The sequence below is a fragment of the Pseudorasbora parva genome, chromosome 20 (genome assembly GCF_024679245.1).
Source record: "Pseudorasbora parva isolate DD20220531a chromosome 20, ASM2467924v1, whole genome shotgun sequence".
Lineage (NCBI taxonomy): Eukaryota > Metazoa > Chordata > Actinopteri > Cypriniformes > Gobionidae > Pseudorasbora > Pseudorasbora parva.
Window position 1 is genome coordinate 39,288,787 of NC_090191.1, and position 23,758 is coordinate 39,312,544.

Consider the following 23,758-nt stretch of genomic DNA (forward strand, 5'->3'; position numbering starts at 1 on the left):
GACTTGTATATAGTGTAGCACACATAATATCACAAGTTTTCTTTTTTTAAATACCATATAGACTATTTCAGGCTATACCTTTACAAAGCTAAAACTATTTATTTGGCTTTAATGTTTAGAAATGGTTGTCTGGGAAGCCTTCCTCATGAGTTTTTTTGTGTTTTCAATAATTAGTGTTTCATGCACATACGACCCGGATGCAGTAATAATGGGGCAGACTCCTCTCTCTCTCTCTCTCTCTCTCTCTCTCTCTCTCTCTCTCTCTCTCTCTCTCTCTCTCTCTCTCTCTCTCTCTCTCTCTCTCTCTCTCTCTCTCTCTCTCTCTCTCTCTCTCTCTCTCTCTCTCTCTCTCTCTCTCTCTCTCTCTCTCTCTCTCTCTCTCTCTCTCTCTCTCTCTCTCTCTCTCTCTCGGGCCTGATGAGAGTGAGAGCGGAGCGTCGCGAGCTCACATTGAGTCTGCGCGAGCGCCTTCACTTTCTGCTGCTGCTCAACGAAAATATCGCATTTATTTACATAGAAATACACCGTGAAGACGGCTAGACCTCAAAATCAGTATCGGAATAACATTTCTAAGCTTTTTCTTTTTGTTTGCCCCCCGTTTCCGGATGGCAGGACATGGTGGAAAGTTTCGCTGTTTTTGGTGTCTGTGAGGGAGTTTGATTCGGGCGATGAGTCCCGTGAAGAGATTTTACACATTTGACTGGAAAACACTCAATTACTACGATTATCTACACAATTAACCACTTATTAAACTCAGCCAGTGGAGATATGACTATAGTAAGTACACGTTTACCTTATATTTTTATAAATAAAATCTGTTCTGCTGTGATTAGTTGTTAGCTGGCTACGTAATTAGCATAGTAGCTTCACAAACTATTATATAATACAAACCAGCTAAGACTTAGGGATTTATGATGTGTTTGGTTTGTCATTTTGGTGGAGTTTAAAACTTGTTTTAGCTCTGGTCTAATAAAGTATGACATTGGTGTGTTCAAACATCTTTGATGTAAGTGTGTGTGGGTTCAGTTAAACTGGAGTTTATCAAAACATCCCGATAAAAGCTTACAAATATGATGTGCTTAATTCAAACAAGCACAATAAACACGATTTCGCCAGTAAAAGTTATCCTGATTAAGTTATGATGCACTTATATTGTGTTTATATAACAAATCATTGTAACTTTTAATATGCATTTAACATTGCCATTTTTATGGCAAATAGTTTCAGGTCTGGTGGGTTGGGTCACCATCATACCGCACATACATGGTAGTTATTCATACTTAATTATCTTAAAGTTACCTTTTTTGTTTTTTCAGCCTTTTAAATAAACACATGATTCACTAGTTTGACTTTCAGAGGGTCATCATGTGGATGATTATTAATTAATAAACATAATGATAATGATAAGTGACACTCCTTTATGAGTCCCTCCATTCATATTTAACTCTATTTGCATGCTTTATCACATTTTAGCTTAAGCTATGCAACATTTCTGATGTTTTCCCATGTAGTGAAATGTAAACAACACATTGAATACTTATATGCAGTTCACAAATCCATACATACAGCTTGTATCATAACTAACATGGTGTGATTCATAACAGTCCATCAGCAGCATTGATCCTCAGAGCTCCTGTGTGTTTCCAAGAACCTCGCTTGCAGCCTGGCAATGTGTCGTTTCTGGGAAAGCAGCGGTCAGCAGTGATGCAGCAGTTGTGTCCTTCACTTTTTCTGTGATTAAATGTTAAACGGATTCAGGAGCATGGACCCTATTGCACACATGCACATAGGTTTTCATTTGTCTGGTAGGTTATTTAGAGATACATTTGGCCCATGCAAATGTAGGTATGGTTTGCTTCATAGTTCATAACTCTAAATCACTGGCCTGGTGATGGCATGAGCTCAGTTGGAGGACATATTAATGGGTGCGGTGGATTCTAGGTCACCACACCTGGAGTCATGGCACACGGTTGGGATTGCTCTTAAGTGAAGGACCTTTGGGTGTGACGAACGAGAGCATCACCACCCATAGGATAAAGCTGTGGTAAAAGTCACTAACGCTGCCTCGTGCTGATGGATGCCAAAATGCAGGGCCCCGCAAAGACATGTCAAATACACACGCTCCCTGAAATGTGTGTGTGTGCTGATGACTGTGTTTCTCCTGTTTGCCCAGTGACTCAGCAGCACTGCCTTTATGGTATCCCATTATTGCATTTGATGTTTTCTCTGACGCACTTCTGCGTCATGTACTCCTAGCAGGGAAAAGATGCTTTGAACACATTAACTTTGTATTGATATTGGGTTGGGTGTGCATTCTTTTTAAGCAAGTAGGTTTAAAGCAGTTCTCAGTGATAGTTTTCTATAATATTCACATGTAGTGTGTTGTGGCTCTCTTGGCATGTCTTATCATCTGCTAATCCTTTTTAATGGCAGAACGTTTTTTTTCTCTGTATTGTGAAATGTGTTGATTTCGAGGCTGTGTTGAATTGCAGATAATGGCGCAAAAGTTGTGAAGGCCGTCCGGTTCTTTTCAGTGAAATAGCTTTGCTGCTCTTATGAAAACACTCAGAGCAGCTCAGCAGTTTTTCTTTCATTCTTCTATCATAATAGCCATGTTGGGAAGAATTGAGCTGAATCATCATCAGAACCGCTCAATGACATGATAGACGAGAGCGTTTAGCCTTCAGTTTGAATAAAGTTTGGAGGAGCACATAAACAGCTGAGCTTCTTTTAAGAGTTTTTAACCCGACAATAATATAAAATGTATACATTAATGAGAAAAAATAACATACTAACTTGTCTAGAAATGTTTTATTGCTGACACCATTTACTTTATTTATTCTGTGGAACATTTTGAAGTGTGTGTGTGTGTGTGTGTGTGTGTGTGTGTGTGTGTGTGTGTGTGTGTGTGTGTGTGTGTGTGTGTGTGTGTGTGTGTGTTGGGGTTGTCTGTACAAAGTAAATTTTGTTCCTCTGTTGTTTGGACCAAAACGTTCTTCCACATTCAACATTCCCAACGTTTAGATCACCTTTTATTTATTAAGATAGTTTCAAAGCAGCTTCACAGTAATAACAACAGAATCAATAATGCAAACTTCATCAAATATGAAACAAATCCTGATGTAAAACAGCTCTAAAAACGCAATAGCTTCAACTTTCATCTCAGTGTTGATTCAGTTCAGTTTCATAACAGTGTCATGTTGAAAAATGTGTCAATTATTAAACAAATTTGATTCAGCTATAAAGCAGCTCTACAGGAGAACGTATTGTTTTCATGTTCTGCAGGAGAAAAGTCATAAAGTCATAATTATTTGGAGTAAATTATTTTTAGGGTGAACCATCCCTTTTAGAGATTACAGAGTGTTAGCTTTAAAAGGATAGTTCACCCAAAAAAGGAAAATTACCCCATGATTTAGTCACCCTCAAGCCATCCTAGCGGTATGACTTTCATCTTTCAGACGAACACAATTGGAGATATATTAAAAAATGTCCTCAGTCTTCCAAGCTTTATAATAGCATGAATGAAAAACAACATTTTTTAAACCCAAAAAGTGCATCCCATCCATCATTAATGTACTCCACAAGGCTCCAGGGGGTTAATAAAGGCCTTCTGAAGCAAAGCGATGTGTTTGTGTAAGAAAAAGGTCCATATTTAAAACTTTATAATTTAAAGTAAAGTAACTAGCTTCCGGGCAGACAGCGTAGGCAAGAAAGTTGACTTACAACAAAAGACACGTTGAAGGAGTAACGTAAGTGGTTCAAACTAATAGAGCTGGGCAAACCTCCGACATTTCTCTTTAAAAATTCTCTATTTTGACTTCTAATTCGTGGTCAGTGTTTTGTTTTGCTTTATCCTCTGCACTTCTGCGTTCGTCAGTATATCATGCGTTGGGTCAATGCGTTCTCTTTTGCCGTAAAATCAATGCATTTGGCCATCTGTTGGAAGCTAGCTATTTTAGTTTATAACGTGTTAAATATGGATATTTCTATCTCACAAACAGATCACTTCACTTCAGAAGGCCTTTATTAACTCCCGGAGCCATGTGGATTAATTTTATTATTGATTGGAAGCACTTTTCTGGGCTTCAAAATGTAATTTCACTCCCATTATAAAGCTTTTTTTAAATATAACTCTGATTGTATTCGTATGAAAGAAGAAAGTCATATACACCTATGATGGCTTAAGGGTGAGTAAATCTAATCATGGGGTAATTCAAATTTTTCTTTAAACTATCCCTTTAAAGGCTCCAATTAGGGCTGGATATAATTTAACGATAAAATTGCGATAACGATAAATTCTCGATATAATGCTTATGCGCTATGTGTAATGCTGCGCATGCATATTGCAGACCGGGCTTCTGAGTGCTGCACGCGCTGCTGTTTACAGTCAGTGGCTGACAGGCTTGGGGGATCGGAGTGAAGTGGAGCGAGAAAAATTAGCAATAGTGAAGAAAACTCAGCTCTCATGACCAGCTCGGAGGACACAGATATCGTTGACAAGTTAGTTCACTCAACTTCAGTGGTTTGGAGATATTTTGGCGATCCCATCCGACATAAAACAGAGCAACGTGCGTGGACTGCTTATCATAGGTTCACCACACAGAATATAATAATTAAATTATCGTGCTTCTTTGAAGTTCTTCCATATAACATTGAGCCCAACACAGCGGTAAATCTACATTAACTGCATTCACGCACAGGCTTATTACATTGTTAGCTGTAGTGGTTGACTTACAACAAGCTAACTTTACCAAATTGAGCAAGTAATTGAGTAAGTTATAATCACTAAAACATCAAACTTTTACATCGCTATCATAATTGTTTGTCTTTGTTGATGTATTGATGACTCCGCATCGCCTTTTTCAAAAGAGATTTTGATAGAGATTTTTATTTAAAATGAATAAAATAGACAGCCCTTGCTGGAGCTTCACAACTGAACTTTGCTCTCTCCCTCCTCTCGCGACAGGCCACTGTCGGTGAGGTGTGTGTGTGTGTGTGTGTATGTGTGTGTGTGTGTGTGTGTGTGTCTGTGTGTGTGTGTGTGTGCGCGTGAGAGATGCACGGTGGACCAATCCACTGTGAGGCAAGAGAGGGGGGACTCAAAATGCCCGTTTGCATTTTTAGTGTTTTACTATTTACACAATTAAGTGTATATAATGATATTATTGATATAGTGTAGAGTAAAATAATGCTGACCACAGTTAAGATTTTAATAAATAAATCTACCTCAGTAGTAATAAATTGTCCACCTGTTTGGGAAGTGTTTGTCATATTTTGACAACAAAGGATAGTTTAAAACCATAGTTAACTGTCTGTTTTCTACATCTTTCACTCAGGAGCAAAAAATATACCTTTAAACTTTAAAGCTACACTGTGTAACTTTGTTAGTTTATTCTTAGCTAAAAACACTTAGTTCTTTCAAAAATATATTTGCTCATTAATGTATATTGTAATGTATAAGTAATAAAGTATTCTCGTAAGTTTATAATATGCCATTGAAAATACATACGGGTGAGGGGTTCGATTGCTGGTCGCCATGTTGCCCCTCCATCTTGAAAGTACATTAGCCAAAGAGGGACATACCCGTAAATTCAAGCTTCGCCTTTCACGTTTTAACACTCGATGGCACCGTGTCGAATGTGAAGAGGGGGATTGCCATGTTAATCTTGGACTAAATCGGCCACCGTAGGAGTTAAAACGAAATCAGAATTGAGGGGAACAGAAACTAATATTCACTGGATGGTCATACCTTTTCACCGCTAGATGGGGGAAAATATCACACAGTGGAGCTTTAAAGAAATAAAGATTTTACATTTATTGTGATATTTATCTTTATCGATTGATATGGAAAATTATATTGTGATAATTTTTTTGGGCCATCTCGCCCAGCCCTAGCTCCAATATACGTCAAGCGAAATTGAAGAACGAACTGTTGTGATGTCATTCCGAACAAAATAAGGTCAAAACGCCATTGGTTTGAGTTAAAATGCTTGCCAAAGCGAACTTTCTGGAAAAATTAGCTCAGGCTGGTCGAACTATCATTGGTCTGTGGGGATTATGTAATAGGAAGGCGTTGCTCTGAGACGCCGCCTAATGTAAATTGGAAATCTTCTCCGGGTCAGACGTCTGCGCGTAAAAGACACTGACACTGGTTTCTGATTTTTGATACTGTAAAGCTACTTGCTTTTAAACAATAACTATAAACGTGAAGTGACTTTACTTGAGTGCCGAACTGCAGAGCTTGTTCAAACACCACATCGCCATAATGCTTTCTTAACTACCGTTTTCTGCTGTCTTTTTTGTTGTGTGATTATTTTGTTGTTGACAGGAAAGCGTGCAGCACATATTAATTTAACTCCGGTCTCAACGTTGGGATGTTTGCTAACAGTATAACGCTGCTTCTTCTTTTCATCCCAAAGTGAAGAATGAAAAAACCCTTCACCATGAGTTGTAACAGGGCCTTCAGCCTCGCTCCTGACAGGTCAGTGGACAGTCTCTGCGACCTCAGTAACTGCACTGACCTGTGCTTGATTTCTGTATTTCAGATGGACTTTCCTTATCTCTCTCCCCCTCCCTCCCCCTTCTCTTGTCCTCTCTGGAGAAGGATCATGCAGCGAGGTCGGCCGCTCTCTTTCTGATCTTGCGCCTCCCACACGAGCTTAAGCTTGTTTGCTATGTGAAGAGCTAATAGCCACTATTTCATAGTTTCACTGGAGGCTCCTCGTTTTCATCATAGCCCTTTACTGGCAGCCTGAATTCGATATTGTTACACCATTTATAAAACTAGCAAAAGCTTTCAAGATCCTGCCTAGTTAGGCCTGTCACATTGATTAATCTGTCATTATTCAATCAAATCACGATTATTTGAGATGTCCGACCACAATCATTGTGCAGTTTAAATTTCAATCCATGTTTTGCCAGTTACATTATATCATAAAGTAATTACACAAATATTATGAATATTCACAGCATTAATTAAATCAACGGGCCTATTCATTATCAATTCAAATACAATGCCAAGAAAAAAGCTTACACTACAAGTGAAATGAACAATTATTCGCAATTATTTATAACCATGACAGGCCTAGGTCATATTCCAATAATGAGAATTGTTTTTTGTTCGTTTTTTTTTTTTGTTGCATTGTGACATTAATTTCATGATAGTATTCTCATATTCACTTTACTGCAATTCACAAATGAATATTAATAATAACCAATTAAAAATGGGTTTAACTAAAATTTGAGGAAAATAATATCACATTGCAAAAAAAGTCAATACTTTCTTTAATCATGCAAAATCTAACTTATTTATTTCGTATGGATTTGGGGTGAAATATTAATTTTAAAAAAAGGTCCTGACCTTAATTAGGTTTCTTTTGTGGACAATACAATACATTTGTAAAATTTTGATTCTGGGGTAAATGGTGACCTGGAAATGTTTTTGTGAGACTGGAAGTAGTTTAAAATAAAAAAAAGTGTAAAGAATATATTGTAAAGCATGCATGCTAATTGTAATACTCAGATATTGCAAGACCAATATATTATTTCTGCCTCATGGTAAAATCGATTCCATGTATATCTGTGTTTTCCACACCAGAGTTGGTGTGAGTTAAAAAATAAAAATCTCCCATTATACCTCCCCCGCTCTGACATGGTGTCTCTCGTCCTCTGTGTTTCTGGTGGGAGGTAAAGTAAACTCTGGCGCTCGTTTGAAGTGTGCGAGTCGCTCAGCGTTCACCAGCTGGCCATACTGGGAGCGCTGGGTTACCGGGGTGACATAGCCGTAAGAGGAAGAACTCGCTCTATCTCGTATGCCAGGAGAGCACAATATTAGTGTACACACTCACTGGAGAGCTCTCTACCTCCCACCCGTCCCACACACTCATTGCAGCTGCTCTTACACATATGGCTGATCATACTTCCAGCATAACTAATGAGCCCGTTTAGTGAATACTCATTACAGCTTGTCATTTCTGCATCACTGTTGATAATGCAAATAGTCCCCTGGAGGACTGTGACCTCCAGACACCCAAAAATCAATCATGCTATTGCTTACTAGGGCATTGCGACGTCTATATTGTGTCTCAGGATAGAAATCATTTCCAGTTTCCTCCTAAATATTGCAGATCATTTTTTTAACTGTGGAAAAAGTCTTGGATGATTTATGGATCAGCTGGTTTCAGATTTTACATATTCAGTGTTGTTTTGGGGTTGTATTATCTTTTGTTGCATACATTTCTTGATGCTTGTTGAGGGTATGTCATCTAATATGTCCATTATGTAATCGAATTGGATGACTTCTACCAAGTGAGAGATGAATTTACACCAGCATATAGTAGATTTTATTGGACCAAACAATTTTTAACGTGATTTTTTCTTATGGGGTATAATGCTATTTCATGCATTCTGACTTATTTACACAGTTAGATTTGACTTTTATGCGAATTATGGCCAAAAAACAAAAACAAACAAAAAACGCGTTGGACGTATGAGTGAGTATTTCTGTGCGAAATACTTAGAACTGAAACAGAAAAACGAGATATTTACTTTAGGACACAAGAACGGTAAAATATTAATCTGCAATCAATTATTACAAGTATAAAAATGATCTTTTTTACATGACAATTGAGCTGACATATTCTCATTCACCTTTTAATTAACAGTATAAAACAGTAACTGACATGAATGATCCTATCTCCTTTTGTAAGTCGTCATGCTAATGAAACAAAATGCACGTCGTGCTCCCATTAAAAGCAAGTTGCCCCTTGTATGTATTGCACACAACAATATTCTTGGTTCGTAGTTTTGTGAAACTTTCCCTTACTTTGCTAAATCAGATTCATTTGCATTCTGTCATAATTTGCGCTATTTTCTTCTACCACAATAGTTTTTGTAAGGGCTGCATTAAGGGGAACGCAGACCGGACGCGAAGCTCAGCGCCGTGCGGCGCCGCACAACATCGTTAAAATTCGAAAACATTATTTTCAATGAGTGTACGCACACCGGTGGCGGCATTCGGCGCCTGTCTGCGGCGACTAGGAAGTTGTTCAATATCCTTCCGTGCCACAGAGTGCCATTTCAAAGTTTTATATTAAATTTATATTATAAATTTATAATTTATATGAGACGCAACTCTGAGACGCAACTCTGAGACGCAACTCTGAGACGCAACTCTGAGACGCAACTCTGAGACGCAACTCTGAGACGCAACTCTGAGACGCAACTCTGCGACACAACTCTGAGACACAACTCTGAGACACAACTCTGAGACACAACTCTGAGACACAACTCTGAGACACAACCCTGAGACACAACCCTGAGACACAACTCTGCGACACAACTCTGCGACACAACTCTGCGACACAACTCTGAGACACAACTCTGCGTCACAACTCTGCGACACAACTCTGCGACACAACTCTGAGACACAACTCTGAGACACAACTCTGCGACACAACTCTGCGACACAAGGCTGAGCTTCGCGTCTGGTGCGATGCCCTTTACACCCTAGCGCTACAGCGCAGTAGCGGTCAAATCGCGATATTGTAGGTCCTTACATTAGGTCACGTGAGAACAAACGACTACTCGACAACAAAGATATTTGTCGTAAATTTTTTATTGTCGACTTTGTCGAAATGTCGACTAATCTTTTCAGCCCTAACTAAAAGGCATTTTAATTGATAAAATAAAAAGTTAATTAGATTTGTATGCTTCAAGTTTTCATAATTTAAAGGCCTTCAAATATAATACAGTAGGGTTAATGGGTGATATTTCTATTCTAAATAAACAGTTGAATTTTTAATAGATACACTTGATAAAACCCATGCCAATGATGATTAATAACGGTCACTGGTGCGGAGAATGGATTCCCTCCTCTTTTCTAAAAGCCTATCATGAGTCTCTGATCAATAGATCTGATTTATCCTCCTGTTCTTGGATTGAGAGCTATAGCTCTTTCCCCTCCAGTCAGCATCATCTGATGCCTGTCTGGACGGTTTTGCTGTCAGAGCCATTAAAGTTGAAATAAATCTTTGTCCTAATGAGTGGGTGTGCCCGTGGCGCTTATTCATTGCGAGTTGGAGACGAGCTGTCTGTCATATCTATAGCCCTCCCATGGGAATAGACGCTTTAATGCAAGCATGCATTTCTGTATCCTATTTTTCCAAACCAGAAAGCCCAAGAAACCCAACGTTAAATGGTGTTTACATTCCAGTGTGAAGGGAGGGAGTGTATCTTTATTTCAGAGTTGGGACTCTGGAGAATGTAGCTTTGTGCAAGGAGTTACTGGAGGGTCGCTGCATCGACACGTGTTTTTTCCCAGGCTTGGAATGCCGTGTTCAAAGGTGTGGGGTTAGTTCATGCTAATCCCCCACTCATGACTTTCCACCATCATTCTCACAGCGCATGTACAGTGCACATCCCTGTACCATGCTAATGCATTCCTGTAGCTTTAACTGTACAGCGTGCCATTAGCAACACCAACATTTCAATGCATGGCCTGATCAAACGTATACCTTAAATGCAAAGTCACTTTGCTGAATAAAAGCATCTGCCAAATGTAATTCAGACCCAAAGCGTTTAATTAAGCCTGCACAAAAATTGCAAAACTTGTGATTTAAGATCTGTGCTTGGTGTAGGACCACGGTTAACTAACTACTACTAAAAAACATTTTTGTTAATTGAAATAAAGCCAAAGTAAAATATGAATATATTCATATTTTAAATATGATGGTTTTCTATATTGGCGAGAAGTTAGAGTACAACTGTGAAATTTCATACTTAAATATAATTTTTACTAATAAACTAATACTGATGTTTTAATTTATTCATTTTCAAATGTTGAACCTTAGAGCTTTTATTTTGGCGATAAAAAGCAGGGAGCCGGTAAAGCACTGTGTATACTTCAATTCGGCGTCCGGACGTGTCTCGCGTAGTCTTGTCCGCACGGCTTTCAAAGTATACTCAACCGCGGATGAGCACGGATGGCTGAGTTCAACACGTGCGTCGGATCTCAAAAATTAGGCTGCACGCGGACAAAGTGTGCAGACGCCCGCTTACCCTCCTAACGACGCAAATCACATTACACGGATGGTGCGCGAACGTGGACGGCCGATGTATACTTTGGACAAGTCTTTTCTATTGTTGCGCAACAGCCAGTTTATAATTGCTTCTCATTAAAAGTTAGGAAAGTTTGTGTGGAGCAGCACTTAATGTGAACAGAGACGCTCTTGACCTGCTCGCATGTAAAATAACACTGAAACATACAGTCCATGTACTTGTTTAATAAAACCACAGCAATTCCCATCAAATCCCGATTAATTGGAGCTCAGTTAAATGGACTCAAAACATGCTAAAAAAACATTTGTATAGCAACACCCTGGCAACCATTTACTTTACAAAAGGCCTAGCAAGCTTTACATGCAGAACGAACACTAAAACCTGATAGAAAACATCTTTTCTCAGCAGAATAGCTGTTTATAGCTTCTTCTGAATGCCCTTTTATTTATTTAGCAGATATAAATAGATGCAGCTACGCTGGATTTTACGACGCTGTCGGTGTCATGGAACACATTGTAATGCTACAGTTCAGTTACCTGTCAGAGTCGTACGTTTCAATTTATGTGATGGACCGCAAGTAACAAGCAAATTGGCAAGATGCTGAACCAAATTGCATGTGATGGCTTCAAATGGCTGTTAATACGAGCTCTAAAGTGCTAGTTAAGAGCGTCTCCTGACTCATTCTTTCCAGCGCGCTGTTTATACTATTAGAATTCTTTACGAATGCAGAATAACACTTCAGTGCTCCAGTGACCCCACACCGTTCCCAGAATGCAAATCCAGTGAGTCACAGATTGGCCGCCGTATGACAAGCCTCTGCAGCACCAGCAGAGGAGGAGTGGGTGAGCCGAAGATGAAGAGAGAGAGATAGAAAGGCATTTTTGTGTATGAAAAAAATCTACCTCTGTATCCACACCCTGTGCCCTGTGGAATGTGAACATTGTGCGGGGGAGAGACACAGTGGCTTCAGTCATCGCATGGTTTGTAACACACACACACACACAGCCCACGAGTATGTGTGTGTGTGTGTGTTTGAGGGTGATGAAGTCAGAGGAGTGCAATCTTTACCCGCAGCGGCTCCCCTGTGTTTTCAGTGAAAGTGTTTGACTTGTCGTCCATCTTTCCCTGAGGTCTCAGTATGTAGTATGCATTGCCTCATGACCCCTTGCCCCTCACACTAAACATGCCTGTTTTTCTTGCTCTCTTACAAATTACAAATAATTAGGTCAGCATGATTTTGTCATAATTGATTCAGGCTTTTAGTATGATCAAAGTTCGACTTGACATAGATAAGCATTCTTTACTGTAACCAAATGATTTATGAAAGGGATGCACCGTAATTCCAGCCGCCCAAAATGATCGGTTCACACCATAAGAAATCATGCTTTTGTTGAGTGGTGCTTGCAGTTTAAAACAAATGCAATGAGAAAGAAAATAAATGATCATCAACTCAACATTAGCATACATGCAACCAATTTGATCAAATATACACCAGTCTTAGGGTGTTTTCACCCTTGGGGCCCTATTTTAACAATCTAAGCACATGGTCTAAAGCGTACGGCGCAAGTGCTATTAGGGCGTTTCCGAATCCATTTTTACTAGATTACAGACAGAGAAAATGGTCGGTATGTCTGGCGCATGGTCCAAAAGAGCTGTACCTTGTCTCTTGGGTGTGTTTTGGGCATAACGTGCAATACACCAATCAAAGTATCATCTCCCATTCCCTTTAAAAGCCAGTTGTGCTTGCACCTTGGTGGATTTACTATTTACAATAGCGCAACTTGCGAAAAGACTGAACACTTCTCCAGAGAGGAATCCTTTTATTTTTAATATTTAAAAATGTTTGTGTGCTGCTGTGTGTCCCTGTGTGTTTAATAAGCAGAGTGTATGTTACTAACGGACTCATTAAATAACAAAAAATACTGCACTATTAACTTTTTTGCAGGTTTTGTTGGTCAATGGCAGTCGTTTTTAGTTCCTCAAAATAGAAAACGTGCCAAAAATGCGCCTGAACACACAGACCACAGTCTGTGTTTTCAGACCAGACTCCCATGGGTGCAACAATGGGCGCAAATGCATTTGCTAATTAAACAACATAGTGCTGGACGTGAAAATGATAACTATGTTGGGCTGAAACTTGCAAAAAATACTTGTATTGTGCTGGGTGTATGATAGGGCACTTGGTCCTTTTCAGGGGTCTGAGTGCAGTTCACATGATTTTTGGCCAATGTGTGAAAGACTCCAAACAATCTCAGACTCCTTTAAAGCGAACCGAACTAAGACCATCTCAGGAAGTGGTCTGAGTATGGTTTGCAAAAAAAAGTCCATTGCAAAGACAAATCAGTCCTCATTTGATTTTTCCATTCGTGATTTTTCAAATCGGTACAAATCGGCTATTCATCATACACTTGTTTACTGTAAATTCAGCTGCTTTTAAACGGTGTAAAAGAGACGTGGCTAGGCGCCTTGCAATTTAAGTTTTTTGATATACGGTTTTATGAGCGCATGCACAGAAATGCAGTCTGCTCATTAATTTAATTTCTTCCAGATCATTTCCATAATGACCAATGCAATCTACCCATTAACATCTGGTTTAAGACATGCTTTTCTTGGGCGGTAACTAATGACACAAACATCAGTAAATTGACAAGCTTAGTAAATCACCTTACGTGATTCATTTAAATATTCTCATAAATTTTGCGCCTGAAAGGGAAACTCCTACAAATGCATATGCAATAAGGTAAAACGCAAAAATAACCCTGTACACGCCTTTTTAGCGCTAATTTATTACTGCGTGTCTTTTGTAAATCCTGACAGTATTTTTTTCTTAAAAGCCAAAAGAGGGTTTGTGCTGGTGCAAGCTGTTAGTAAATCTGGCCCTTAGAGTTAAGCTCATTTCACAGATCATTTCATTTGTAGCAATGTAATTTTACAAAATAATAATAATCTTTACAAAGAAATATCTTAGTTAGTGGTTGGCAAATATCTTGGTTGGCACATTCAACATAAATTTTGGAGGCCATAGGGTCAGCCATCAAACACTGAACTGGACAAGTTTCGAAAAGCAACAGTATGAACACGAAGATTCCTATTTAAATGGCCTAAAAAGGATCTGAGTCCATTTTTAGGGACAGTGTGAACACTAAACATTAAGAGAACTGGGGTCTTTTTCACTTGGTTCACCTCTTGGTCCACTAAAAGGAGTCTGAGTTCGTAAAAAAAAAAAAGAGGATTCAAGTGTGAAAACACCCGTAGGCTTGTGAGACTCGTCCAGGTAGAGCAGTGATAATGACTTCTTAAATGTTAGTCATGTGATCTTTGTGAGTTGAGCTTGGTGCTGTAATGACTCGCTCTGAGGCTGACTCATGCTCGTGGTTTAGCAGGGTATTGCTGGCTAGTCATGACCTCCCTCATTACGTGGGGTGATAATTGCCCAAACATGCAGTAGGAATGATTGAATCTCGACGTGCCGCTGCTAATCTGTTTCGTACGGAGAGCCAGAGATGGTGTGTGCTCTGGGGAGTTTGTCATAGGCGTTTTGACTTGAAGTTTGCAGTGGGTCTCATGATGAGTGCAGTTATAATTTAACACACTATTAAATCTCATTCGCAGTTGTGCAAACTTGCCTAATCATTGAATGTTTTCTTAAGCGTTAAACTGATGGAATGTGAGGAGTACGTGTGCTGTGGTCACATGACCTCCACATACCTGGGCAGGTGGGACGCATTCGAGCTGGTGCCGGGTTTTGTCGGTTAAATTCCCGCCACGCTACGCCCTACATACTTCACTCATTAAATATAGAAGAAATACTGAGCACTGCAGTGCTGACTGTTAATTTTGCATAAAGGAGGTGTGACGTATAACAAGGTTCCAGACTCAGAAGATTAACTTTTGAAGCCTGAGCGAGTGTAAGAGTTTTAGTGTGTGTGTTTGGCTTTCTAAATCAATTGCACCATGTATAATGAGTGATAATGTGAGTGAGCGAGTGGTTTGTTTCCTGCAGGAAGATGAACTGTAAACTAGAGCAGAGCTTTACTGGAGCTCATGAATTATTCACGTTTCATCCTCACGAGTGGCGATAATGAACTGAGCTTTAGGTCATGTTGCAAATTCTTACATAAAAGCATCTATTGCCTTTTTTTTTATTGAGCCACAACATTAACTTTGCTATAAATGCTTATAGTTTTGGGGCATTCTTTTCATCATTCATGTTGTCCGCTCTTTGACGGATTGTTTTTGCTCCTCTTTTGTAAATTGATTTGGGTAAAGTATTTACTAAATGTTTAAAGTTATCAGGCTTTTTAGGCCTTTTACACCAGTTTTCATCAATCCGATTATAAATGGGTGATGCTAAATACAGGTGTAAACAGGGTCTAAAATGTTTTGATCGTCCACTTTCAATCACTTCAAGAGTTAGCCAACAACACATTGGACCGGATGGCTTTCGTAGTGTAGACGTTCATGTGGTCGAATGCGTTCGCGAACAGCCACAAAAGACCGTCTGCTCTCCGCCTAATGAGTAAACATTATGGGAAGCCCACTAGCCAGACAGGATTTAAACTTTGTCGACTGAAGACCTAAGTTTTGTTTGAAGACAAAAAATGTACCAAGCACCATTCCTGATTTCTTATTCATTATGTAAATTGCACAAGCTTATTTCATCCATTACAGCGAAAGATCTGAAAAAGCCCACACATTTACCTGCCCATTACCCCTCCCTCTAAAAAATCAGGACAGAAGTGGTTGAAAGTGGACAAAAGAGATGGGTTAAAACACCAGGTGTAAACGGGAATGTCTCCCTCATCTACTTGGGATCGAATCAACCAAAATGCATCGTAATATCAGATTTAAAACAGGGCCTTTTTTAAAGATGTTGTTGCATTTAGTCCAGTAGTTTTTGAATGCAAGAGCACGCCTTAGTAAAAGCCTCCCAAGAAATGCATCTGTTGAATCCCTGAACCTGAAACGAGCTTAATTACACAGTTGGGTTTCACACACATCCATATATCACTTAATTAAGTAGCTGTGGTGCATGACCCCTGAAATACAGACTCGCAGGATATGCCACGATGAAAGATACTAAACCAGACGCATGTTATTGATCGCAGAAAGAGAAAGCTGGGGCAAAAAAGCAGCAAGGTCAAGTGCATAACACAAAAAACAAATCAGATGAACATGTGAAGGAAAACAAACAGCTGGTATGATCTGGGACGTGTTTCTCAATGTTTATGTAAATGAAGTGTGTGCATGAATAATAAACAGGCCGTGGGACTCGGGTCAAAACCCAGGCTTACACTTGTTTTAAATCATCTACACTGGTGAAATTGTTTAATTTAATTTGAAACATTTTTCACTCAGGAATTATTATTAATTTCACAATTACAAAGAAACTGCAAGCAACTTTGAATTAGATGTCAAATTTTAAAGTAGAAAGAGTGAAATATCTGATATATATGCATCTCTGAAGACTGTAGGGCTTAACAATGCCAGTGACGTGGAGGAAGGGCTCTGTGCTTCATTCACTGAACATTACAGAATATGCATGATAACAAAGTGAGTTCCTAAGTTTGTTGTCTGTTTTTGCCTCCACAGGAAGCTGATCTCTCTCCCTCAAGCACGCAGGCATGTTGGAAGTGCGATGTTGAGCTGTGACGGCAGTGTGTGTCGGTGAGACAAGCAGAACTGTTGATGGCTGGATGTAGGTGAGCATTGGAGCGCTCTCTGCTGGAGGATTACAGTAAATGCACATCTACACAAATGGGACAGATCGATGTTTTGGCTTTACCAACCTCTTAATAAACTACAGCATTGCAAACACAAGACTGTGTGATGTTTCTGAAATGTGTTTATGTGTCTCTCTGCACATCTTTTCTTTTGCGCAGGGGTCAAATGGTGTGTTAAAGGCGCCATGGGGAGCTGTTGTAGCTGTCCCGATAAAGATATCATCCCTGACAACCATCACAACAAATTTAAGGTGAGCAATGGTCTTGAGCTGTCAGTCTGTCACACACGTACTGCAGTGAACAGATTCCATGTGTTACAGAGGGTTAAGGTCTTATATTTCTTACAAACAAAATCATTAAATGCTCTAATAAGAAATTAAATCAGCTCTTGTGTTCTCAGAGGATCAGACACTGTTCCTACTTTATCCAAGATGCCTCTGCGTGTGTGTGGAAGAACATCTGTGTTAACTAATGCCAGTTTCTTACTATGCCATATGCATGTACTATCAGGCAAAAGTTCGGACAGTTTAGACTCGTCGTTCTAAAATATGAAGTAGGAAAATTAAAAATAATCCAAAACTGTGAAATAACATGGGAATTAGGTAGTGATTAAAAATGATAACCTAAACTTTCATTTTCATTTCATGGGGTGTAACAATATATCATGTCCCAATATATCGAAATAAAAAGTGCAACAATGTGCAGTTTTAGTTTCAGTATGACATACTATATATAATGTTGAATATGTATATTGCCATGGGGGGATATTTGTTTGTCCTGATAATGCCAAATTTCTTATGTTTCCAGTAAAAAGTGGTCTACAATATTTTCAACATATCTAGTCAGTGACAAAGTGCAATCATATTCATCTAAAATAATTCTATATTTTCAGCTTCAGAATCATGAATATGCATTGGGTTACCAGCACCAAATCCAAGCCATTTATTGCATATATTTCCTATATTTCCACCCCAATGTAATAGCAAATTTCGCATTTTTATCAACAGTACATTTATTTGTAAACCTTTTACTTTGTCTTTAAATATCGGATTAATTTCGTATTCAGTAGCGTGATATGTAATGACATTAGATTATCGTGACACGCCTTTCATTTATTTACTTTTTTATAATAAAAGACTTACAGTTTAGAAGTGTTCAGATGCTGAAGGTGGTGTGTGTGTGTGTGTGTTTATAGGTTATAAACGTGGATGATGATGGTAATGAGCTAGGCTCGGGCGTGATGGAGTTAACGGAGGAAGAGCTCATTCTGCACACGCGCAAACGAGACGCCGTTAAGTGGCCCTACCTCTGCCTGCGTCGATATGGCTACGACTCCAACCTCTTCTCCTTTGAGAGCGGACGGCGCTGCCAAACCGGTCAAGGTGAGACTCATGAGCTAACTTGGTCCACATTTACACTGCATAATTTAAGTGGCCCAATTCTGATGTTTTTCCTGCAATGTGACTCAGATCGGATATGATATGGATTCCGTTATTCTCAGATTGATTTGAGGCCTCATTCATATGCGAAAATAAATCGGATATGAATCAGATACATGCATTTGCGCATCCGCTTGAGAGATCGGATATTCCCCTGACAATGCATGTTATACATCATTGAAAAAAGTGACTTTTTGAAACATTTTGAGATATAGATATATCTGTAACAAATCAATCATCTCTAGTTTACTTGCAGAGTATTGATTTTGTTCGTTTGTGTTAAATAAGAGGCGATCTGGAGCAGAAATGTGTTGCTTTTGTAGAGTCCTGTTGTGGAGACTCTTCGTTCCAGTGAAATCACAAAATAAAATGCACACAAACATGTCCCTGCTTTTGATATAAAATTACTGATAAACACATTTGGTTTTAATGAGGGGGGAAAAAAACTATATGAACGCAGAACCAATCAAATATAGTAAAAAAATCGGAATTGGGCATCAAGACCTGGAGTGTAAATGCGACCTTAGTCTCTCTCCATTGGATCTGCTTTTACTGTATGACTGATGTGTGTTGCTAAATTCATTCTTCACTCTTCAGGGATATTCGCATTCAAATGTGCACGAGCCGAGGAGATCTTTAACATGCTGCAGGACATCATGCACAACAACAGCATCAGTGTTGTGGAGGAACCAGTGCTGGAGCCTGAGATTCCAGTGACGCCACACACTCCCACCAGTAAGAAGAGACACACTTCTAGCCCTCATATTCAAATTGGACTATCTTACTAACTCCTCGATCGCTCTCTCTACAGCTCCAGGTTACCAGGTCCCAACAGTAGCTAATGGAATCAGCCGTTACCCGTCTTTTGGTGACGCGTCCTCACGCCCTTCGAGTCGCCATCCTTCAGTGGGCAGCACGAGGTTACCATCAGTAGGGGAGGAATCAACACACCCACTGCTGCTCAATGATGAAACGGTATGCAGACGCAATGTAGTGTCTACCCTAAAATGCATACCTCGGGTCGTTAGCATTCATTACCCTCCTCCTCATTCATTTTTTAATGTCAGACATCAACCTTCTTAGTATTCCTTAATCAATCCTTTTTAAACAATATAACAAGAACATTTCTTTTCTTTTTTTGCACAATGATGAATCATAATGACAAAATAGGGTGGAATACACCTTTATTCCATAATGGGGCTATGTCTGATATGCAATGATGAAGTGACGTTTCACTCATAGTTACCTCTGACAGAACACAAAACATATCCGAAACATATAAAAAATATTTATTATCTGCCAAACTTGAAATGGCTCAAGAATTTACTGCAGAGAGCAAGTACTGAACACAATAAAATATTAGTGTCACTGTCACTTGATGATGGATGTGCTCAAGAAGCTATAAATAAGTGATCAAAATATTGATTTTGAAGACGTTAAAGATTAGTTTTGAGAATAATCGTGAAGTCGCGAGTATGAGATGCTGAATGTACTGGTAAACAAGCTCTGACGAGTACATATGATGATTGTATAAAACATCTGCTCAAACTGAACCCTTCAAAGCTCCAAAAGGTAACAAAATGTTTTATTTTATTCTTCTGTAATTGTTACTCTAACATCAGGAGTTTATATATATTATTGCGACAGGTAGCGATCTATCCATGTTAAATATATCTGGGTCGCTAATGATGCGAATATGTAAGAATATTTGGTGAAACATTCATGCATTTAAGGGTTAAAAATATTGATACTGAAATATCTAAAACACTTCCAATACTCATTTTCCGCAGAATACACACGATACCAGCTGCACTTTCCCGCTCCCTCATCTCTCTGTCAGCAAGTGTACACACAAACCCACCTCTCCTCACTCACTCGTTTCATTTGCCCTGGATGAATATTGTTGAATTGATTAATTGTCGCTTTCCGCGGGTGAAACACCGATTGAGCAATTACACGACATACGTAAGTTGTAATGTATCCTCAACATACCTTAAGATATTAATTCATCTTTAGGAAGAGATAATCGCGTTCACTTGTGCACTGCCGCTTGAACTGACGCGCCTTTAACTTACAGCGATCAGTCACGTCACATTAAAGAGCGTCAAACGGGCATTTATTGTTTGAATTTCATGATAAAATGGACTGAATACCTAAAATGTTCATGTGGGAACTCGAATTGAAGTATGTTCGGCACTTAAAACAAGCTGACTTTTGACTGTTAACGATTGCATTTGGAACCGTTCGGTACACATGGGCTCCGAACAGAAAGCCCTGTACCAAAACAGTTCGTACATATATGGCACTTTAGGAGTTGGTTTTGTGCGTACAAGCACTCCTCACATTTATAAGAAAACATTATGAGAAAAAATCAAAGCTCTAGTTCATATTTTTCTTTTCCTAATGAATGTACTGTCTGTGCAGGTGCACACTTACGTCAACACGACGGGTCTACAAGAGGAACGGCGCTGTCGTAGCAGTGGCCACGCCCCTCTGGAGCTCCGGACGTCCAATCCAGAGAGTGCACTCCCAACAGCGGCCGATGACATTGAGCCGCACGTGGTTTTGGAGTCAGAGGGTGTGAAGTTTGTTTTAGGCCCTACGCCTGTCCAGAGACAGATGCTGCTCAAGGAGAGACCGCAAGAGGACGCAGGAGTGGCCGGCTCTAGTGCAGATAACGCCACTTCTCCTGCAAAGACTGTGAATGGGAGCACTCCTGCGACAGACTGTGACACCGGTTATGATAGCGACGAGCGCAAGGAGACGCCCCACGAGCAGCAAAATGGAGTCGCACCTCCTGTCAGCTCTGGAGCGAGACGTATCAGACCTCCTGTGCCGCTTCCCGACGCCCACAACGCCAACAACTCAGCCCAACGGCGGACTGCGCTGCTTAACTACGAGAACCTGCCGGCGCTGCCGCCCGTTTGGGAGACACGAAAACCCAACAATGAGGACGATCTCAAGTCGCCCTCTCTGAACGGCTTCTATTCCCTCGATCCCCAACACAACTACGTTAACACGGAGAACGTCACGGTGCCGCTCAGCGCGCACAAACTCCACTGCTCCAGCACTCAGCCCACCGTTTTCAGCTTTGACGTCCGAAGGCTCGGGGTGGGCGACCCCCTCCGGCAGCTCAACTACATTGAGGTGGAGATGGACAAAATGTCGGACTCCAGTGGGCCTCACACCCCAAAAACACCCACCACACCCCTACCCCCCACCCCCACACGCCGAACAGAGCTGTACGCTGTCATCGATATCGAGCGCACAGCTGCCATGTCCAGCCTGCAGAAAGCACAGCCACGGGATGACGGCACATCTAGGAAAACTCGACACAACAGCACCGACCTGCCCATGTGACCCGACCAGCACTGATCCAGCAACCCAGTCGGTTTACTCCTCACAGAATGCATGAGTTTATCTCACGAAAACCTGTCAGGTCACATTTCACTGAGAAATCTGAAGAAGTAAATAAATAATCACATTTAATCACAAATACACTGCAAAAAAATGCTTTTCTTACTTAGTATTTTTGTCTTGTTTCTATTCAAAATCACTAAAAATTCTTACATAAAGAAACATTTACTAGACAAGTAAAAATTATTGTCTTGTTTTGGGAAAAATCAACTCAAATTTAAGAGCGATTTTCCATAAAATAAGTAAAATAATCTGCCAGTGGGGTAAGCAAAATAATGCTGTTTTAAGACTATTTTTCTTACCCCACTGGCAGATTATTTTGCTTATTTTAAGCAAAAACTCTTTTAATTTTTTGTTATTTTTTCACAAAACAAGACAATTACTTTTGCTTGTCTAGTAAATACTTCTTGTTGTAAGAATTCTTAGATGTTTGGACTAAAAGCAAGACAAAAATACTAAGTATGAAAAGCACTTTTTTGCAGTGTATACACATTAATGATGTTCTAATGCTAAGTAAGGCAGCATTTATTTGATCAAAAATACAGTACTTTTTTAATATATATAATATTGCAATTTAAAATAACTTTTTTCAATGTGAATATGTTAAAATGAATTGCTGTGATGCAAAGCTGAGTTTTCAGCATCATTACAGAGTCACATGATCCTTCAGAAATCATTCTAAGATGCTGATTTGCTGCTTAAGAAACAAAATCAAAAGCAGTTTTCAACATTGATAATAGCAAAAAACATTGTTAATATTTGAGCGATGATAAATGGTTATAATTAAGCACCAAATTATTGGAATGATTTCTGAATGATCATGTGACACTGAAGACTGGAGAGATGCTGAAAATTCAGCTTCAATTAAAGGAAAAAAGTCACATTTTAAATTATATTCAAATAGAAATTGTAATATCTCAGAATAAATGGTTTAGAGGTTTATAATTTTTGTCAAAACCAGCATTAATTGAACTCTAAAGTTGTTCAAATCATAATTTAGTCATTTTATGAGTTATCATAGGCAATGAAGTTGTTTAAAGATTTTCAGATTTTTTCCCCAACTGCTGATTCCAATGATTATTATTATTTTTTTTAGAAGAATTTAAACAGTATTAATAAGTATAATTAGAGTTGATCTCCCACTCCTCCTCATAAACCCGAGTAAGACTTTATTGGCTGATAATGAGCTAAACGTGCGTGGAAATAATGTCACATTTCAGAATATCTTCTGAAATGGTTTGGTAAAACAACCTTAATTTTCGTAATGCTAAATGTACATTTCTTTTGATTTGGGATGAAATATGACCTGGGCGTGAGGTTTTGTGAGATTCACTCAGTTTAAGTATACGTACTCTATTGTTTTGTGATGATCTGTGGCGGAAGAACGCAGGTCTGAAACAGGTACAGATGAGGAAACACTAAATCTTTTACCAGACCTCATTCACCAATGCTGTGATGTTTTTCTCTCCTTTTCAAAAATATCCAAGTGTTCAAGATACGTCTTTTTTTGTGGTTACTTTGTCGATGTGAGTCACTCATTTTGCACTTGAGAGCAATAAAAGATGCTCGCTACGGTATTCTAGAATCACATGGTTCACTGCAGTCACTTTAAACACTCGCTCCCACTCCACAGCCCTTCTGCTAGCGTGATCCCAAATGAGAGCGCGAGAGTGTGTGCGTGTGTGTTTTTAGCTGTACTCTCGCGTCTGTCGACCAAAGACACGCTTCGCTGCTCCGCAAGGATAGACTCCAGTGTGTCTGAGCGCCTCTTTTCATTCTCCTGGCTCTCAGTTGCTGAGAAACCCTGAAATTTGACGAGTGTTTGGCGCTACAGGTGGTTTAAAAGAGTTTTCAGGTGGTTTTAAGGTTTAATATATATATATTTTATATACTGATTTTATCTGCTTCCAATTTAGGCCGATTATTGAAATAAAATTGTTTGTGTGTACTGTGTATATATATATATATATATATATATATATATATATATATATATATATATATATATATATATATACACACAAACAATTTTATTTCAATAATCGGCCTAAATTGGAAGCAGATAAAATCAGACAAACTCAAACATGTTTCTTAAAAATAATAATATTAATAATTTTAATT

General features: G+C 39.2%; 1 protein-coding gene across 1 annotated transcript; it reads left to right on the forward strand.

Annotated features, from left to right (window-relative positions):
• Positions 1 to 411: 411 nt before the first annotated feature.
• On the forward strand, positions 412 to 21,731 carry frs2a (fibroblast growth factor receptor substrate 2a). The gene is made up of 7 exons (XM_067427195.1): positions 412 to 777; positions 16,651 to 16,760; positions 16,941 to 17,032; positions 17,977 to 18,163; positions 18,818 to 18,955; positions 19,032 to 19,195; positions 20,645 to 21,731. Exons 3-7 carry the CDS (start codon positions 16,967 to 16,969, stop codon positions 21,578 to 21,580), a joined length of 1,491 nt encoding a protein of 496 aa, XP_067283296.1. The 5' UTR covers positions 412 to 777; positions 16,651 to 16,760; positions 16,941 to 16,966; the 3' UTR covers positions 21,581 to 21,731.
• Positions 21,732 to 23,758: the final 2,027 nt, after the last annotated feature.

Bases quoted from the DNA above. Each gene is read 5' to 3' on its own strand.
- frs2a (XM_067427195.1), top strand. From the start codon at position 16,967: ATGGGGAGCTGTTGTAGCTGTCCCGATAAAGATATCATCCCTGACAAC. The intron at 17,033-17,976 runs GTGAGCAATGGT...GTGTGTTTATAG, and splicing joins ACCATCACAACAAATTTAAG to GTTATAAACGTGGATGATGA. The intron at 19,196-20,644 runs GTATGCAGACGC...CTGTCTGTGCAG, and splicing joins TGCTGCTCAATGATGAAACG to GTGCACACTTACGTCAACAC.